The sequence below is a fragment of the Echinops telfairi genome, unplaced genomic scaffold, assembly GCF_000313985.2.
Source record: "Echinops telfairi isolate 266 unplaced genomic scaffold, ASM31398v2 ScPeMD7_655;HRSCAF=1070, whole genome shotgun sequence".
Classification (NCBI taxonomy): Eukaryota; Metazoa; Chordata; class Mammalia; order Afrosoricida; family Tenrecidae; genus Echinops; species Echinops telfairi.
The window spans coordinates 25,825,662-25,830,662 of NW_022104553.1; the positions used below are offsets into that span (position 1 = coordinate 25,825,662).

General features: G+C 54.0%; 2 protein-coding genes across 2 annotated transcripts in view; one reads left to right on the forward strand and one right to left on the reverse strand.

Moving 5' to 3' along the window:
* The window catches only part of MEIOSIN (meiosis initiator), a 24,516-nt gene extending 22,455 nt beyond the window's left edge, over positions 1–2,061 (reverse strand). Inside the window, exon 1 of the mRNA XM_045292582.1 lies at positions 1,935–2,061. Within this exon, the coding sequence (XP_045148517.1) occupies positions 1,935–2,053 (119 nt within the window). The 5' untranslated portion in view covers positions 2,054–2,061. The remainder of the gene's footprint in view (positions 1–1,934) is intronic.
* Positions 1–5,001, forward strand: part of SNRPD2 (small nuclear ribonucleoprotein D2 polypeptide) — a 57,091-nt gene that overhangs the window by 10,572 nt on the left and 41,518 nt on the right. The gene's annotated exons all lie outside the window — the stretch shown is intronic.

Here is a 5,001-nt window from a genome sequence, read left to right on the forward strand (position 1 = left end):
TTCCTTCTGAGCACAGAACCCGAGGAGGGAACCTGAACAGGCAGATGCTTAACTTCATGAGTTTAGAAAAAAATGGATAGAACATAGGCACACGCGAACACCCAAGTCCTCGGGTCACTGCCAAGGAGCCGCTTCTTAGCACCTGGGTAAACTGCCCTTGTGGGTTTCTGAGACTGTAACTCTTAGCGGGGGAGCAGGCAGCCTCATCTTTCTCCCACAGAGCAACTGGTGGTTTTGGATTGCTGATCCCACGGTTGCCACCCCAATGTGGAAACCCCCTATGCCACCCCGGCCCCTTTACTCAAATCCTTGTTCACTCACTGCCGTCCAGTCGATGCTGACTCACAGTGACCTTATAGGACAGGGTGGTTTCTGAGACCGTAATTCTCTAGGGCCGGAGAAAGCCCTGCCTTTCTTCCACACTCAAATCCTACTGAGCCACCAAGAGAAATGAAGTCTTGATGCCGGTCACAAGGATTAATCTTGGAAACATCATGCTGAGCAAAATAAGTCAGTCACAGAAGAACAGATAGGAGATCACTGTTTCTCTATGAAATAGACAAATTAGATACAACCCTAATATTGGTAGTGGTTACTAGGGGTGAGAGGAGGGGAAGAATTTTACTTGGGGGGGTGGTCATGGTGATGGAAGGATGTGGAAGATAAGCAGCACGGTGACACAACGTAAGGACTGTAACCAGTGTCGGGAAATTGTATGGGTGGGCATTATTGAGTTGGTGTGTGGTTTATTGTGTTTATTGTGCCCCCCCCAAACCAAATCCATAGCTGCTGAGTTGATTCTGACTCATACTGACCCTAAGCATAGAGGAGAAGCGCCCCATAGGGTTTTCAAGGCTGGCATCTTTATGTGGACTGCCACATCTGGTTAGTAGCCACAGGCTTAAGCACTGTGCCACCAGGGCTCCTAGATTTACCACCAAACCAAACCTACCAGGTGCCATGCAGTTGACACCCTGCATGACATAGCCACCCTGCAGGACAGAGGGGAACTGCCCCTTTGGGTTTCTCACTCATCACATTGAGTTGATTTCCACTCATAGTGACCCTATAGGGCAGGGTAGAACTGTCCCTATGGGTTTCTAAGACTGTAACTCTTTATGGGACTAGAAGGCCTCAACTTTCTTCCGAGGAGCAGCTAGTGGTTTCGAACTTCTGACCTTGCCGTTAGCAGCCCCAAGCATAACCACTACACCAGCAGGGGTTTCCTTTGGTTCAGGAGATTGAAAATCTCCCAGGAAGCAGCGCTGCTGACCTCGTGGTTACTTCCCTAAAGCACAAGTCACTATGCCACCAGGATTCCTAATGTCACTATCAAAGGTTTGCTTTTAAAAGAAATAGATGGGAAGCTACTGGGAGCGGTTATGGAGGATAAGACAAACTCTGGCTGCTTTTCTTTTACGTATTTTGGGTAGAGGAAAAGTCTGATCCCATCTTTGGAGAAAATCTGAGACGCACTGGTGGCTCAAGGCCTCATCTTACTGTCATGGAGTCAATTCTGGCTGAACTGCCCCCGTGGGTTCCAAGTTCGGCTCTTGTTCGATACCTGCAGCTCCTCAGGAGAGATGAGCCTTCCTACTCCTGTCAGGGCAGTTCTCCTCTGTCCTCCAGGGCAGCTAAGAGTCGGAGTTGACTCAATGGCAGTGAGTGTGCTTTTCGTTTATTTCCCCTAAGATGCTGACACCGACTACGTGCTTGACGAATGAAAGACTGAGTGAGTGGAAGAAAGGGAGTTAGGGTATTTAAGACACTCAGAACTGTAAAGCTGGCAGCCACCTTAGAAATGATCTCTGCCAGCTCCCTCAGGGCATGATCATCTTTGCACCCACTTCCTCATGGGGGTTGTTGTAAAGGACACCATATAAGTAAGGACACCCAGCAGCTGGGGCTGTAAAAGTGACGAAGGGAGCCCTTACCTGCTGTCACTAGGACCCAGGGAACTTGTCTTGGGCCATTCAGGGTCACGCGAGTCTCCGTCGTCGGAACCCCGCATCTGCAAAGAGGGGAAAAGAGAATGATTAGTGATCTCTGGCATTCTAAGGCAGTGGGAGGGGTGTCTGGAGCTCCTCTCAGCCCCTCAGAAGCCCACAAAGATTCGCCCCCCCATACCAGCCCAGAGACCCAAAACCCTACACCGAAGTTCACCAACCCCAAATTGAAAAATTGAGCCCCAAATCATAGCCTAGGTCTAAAACTAAAACCAACAATGTTCACCCTGTGACTTTCAAGCATAGCTCCTACTGATCTGACGCCAGCCCCTGAAATGGGAACCACTAGGCTCAAGAACTCTGGCTTTCTGACCCCAACCTGTGAAATGAACCAGGAAAAATCAAAACAAACCAAAAAACCACTGCCAGTGGGTTCTCATAGTGACCCGACATAGGGTTTCTGAAGCTGTACAGCCTCATTGTTCTCCTGAGGAGTGGCTGGTGGGTTTGAAACACTGATCCTTGGGTTAGCAGCCGCCCAATGCTTAACTCACCGTGCCACCAGTCCTCCTACTAAGCAAGCAATAAACCAACCCCCTGCTATCTAGAGCGTTTCAATTCATAGAGACCCTATAAGAAGGGATCGAACTGCTCTCCTGAGGGCTTGCAAGGCTTCATCCATCTCTACAGGAGTACCCAGCCCCAGTGTTTTTCTCTCCCAAGGAGCAGCTGGTGGCTTTGAACCACCAACCTTGCTGCTAGCAATCCAACCCTTACCCAACAGCACCACTTGGGCCCACCTGAGATGTTAAGACACTAGAATTGACTTTCTAAATGAAGCCCTGAGCCCACAAAGACCACCACCTCAGCCTAAAAGCCCTAAGTTCTCCTACTGAGATACAATAGTCTGATTGTCAAACAGGACCCCCATCCTTACATCAGGACCGTACTTCTCAACGCTGATCACCGAGAAGCCAACTCCGAAAGCAAGAAATTCAGACTCCCCCAGAGAGACCTCAGGCCCCCAGAGACCTCTAGACCATCACCACCCCCACCCCCACCCTGACTCAGAGCCTCTCATTGTGGCCCAACCGTAACACTGGGATCTTGGCTGTGCGGGCTCCCCTAGACCCCCTCTCCTCATACAGAAGTCCGAGATATTAACTTGGGGCTCGAGGCCCTAAAACAAGTCCCCAAAGCCCCAGGACCCAACATGGAGACCCAAAAGCCTCTCCTGTAGATTCCAGACCTCCCACCTATCCGGCCTGAGGCCTCCGTGCCCCCAAAGCTGACCTCAGACCCCCCAAAAGGACCTCGCGTCTCAAAACTAACTTCGGGGTCCTCAGATTCTAGTATCAGCACTTCGGAGAGCCCTAAAGCCAAGACGTCCGGTCACCAAACGGGGCTCGCCCTGGACACCCTGACACAGATGCTGACACCCTCCCCCACCCGGCCCCGGGTCGCAGCAGAGATCCTAGCGGGAGACCCCAGCACCCCAACACGAAGGCCTTGCATGTCTCAGACTTCACCTTGGATCCTCAAATCAGGCCGGCCCCAAACTCAAATCCCAGACCCGGCTCCCACGGCCCTGCACCCCGAGCACGCCCGCCCTGCACTGCCCCCCGAAAAGCCCAGAGCGAGGCTAAGGGGGCCAAGCGGCCGCGCCCCCCCATCAACGAGCCAAGGGTTCCCCTCAACTCCGGGGACATCTCCCCACCCGGTCCCCCTCAGCCTCCAGCACCCGCCTCAGGATATGCAAAATGGCGCGAGGCCCCCCCTTCTGGCTCCACAGCAGCCCCACACTCGGGAGCCCGATCGAATCCCCGGGTGGCTCCGGCCTCCACGCTCGGCTCCACGAAGGTGCGAATGGCCGCGGGTGCGAGGCCCGCTGGGTGCGAGTCTGAGGCGCAGGCCACGCCCCCTGCAGGTCCGCGGGGGCAGCGGGAAGGGTGGGCGCCGCCTGGCGTGGGGAAATGGCAGGGGGCGAGCGGCGGCGCGCGCACGCGCGGCGGGAGAAGCGCCCTGGCTGCTGTCACGGGGCCCCGCCGTCCTCGCGCCTCGGCGGTAAGGGCTTTGCAGGCCCGCGCCAAGTGCCAGCCAATCAGCGCGCGCCCCTGCTGCCCGCCTTTCGGAGGCCACGCCCCGGCCACGCCCCCGGCCACGCCCCCGCCCTGCCTTCCTGTCCTGGCCTCGCGCCTGGGAAGCTCGCCCTGCGCTATGCTCTGGAAGCTTCTGGAGGAAGCCGGGTGTTCGGAATCGAGGAGGAGGAGGAGGAATCTCGCCCATCGCCCCTCTGTTCTGGTCCTGGGGGGGCGCCGCTTCCACCGTTTCCCTTCGGTGCAAACTTAAGTGAATGTCCACCGTCTGCCAAGCACTACCATCACCCCTTGGGCAATCCCAGAGACAGAGTCGTTGGTCATGGGAACCCAGGGAGACAGGGCTATACTGAAGGGAAGAACGACCCCCCACTATCAGGATCCCAAGTCTACCTTACAAATCCTCCTGGACCAGAGCATGTACATGGGTACAGATGAGAGCTGGAAGCACAGGGAATCCAGGACAGATAACCCCTCAGGACCAATCATGAGAGTAGCCTTACCAGGAGGGGAAGGGGAAGGTGGGAGAGAAGGGGGGAACCGATCACAAGGATCTACCTATAATCCCCTCCCTGGGGGATGGACGACAGAAAAGTGGGTGAAGGGAGACGTCGGACAGTGTAAGATGTGGCAAGATAATAATAATTTATAAATTATCAAGGGTTTGGGAGGGAGGGACGTGGGTGAGGGAGGAGAGAAATGAGCTGATCCCAGGGACTCGAGTAGAAAGAAAGTGTTTTGAGAATGATGATGGCAACAAATGCACAAATGTGCCTCACACAATGGATATATGTATGGATTGTGTGAAGAGTTGTATGAGCCCCCAATAAAATGATTTAATAATAAATAAAGGGGAAAACGATCAATTGCGAAAGGGTTCAAAGAAGGTGGTTATTTACCTTGGGTTTTAGTCGATGTTCCGCTCAGGAAGATAACAATTCTCTGGGAGCAGGGACGCT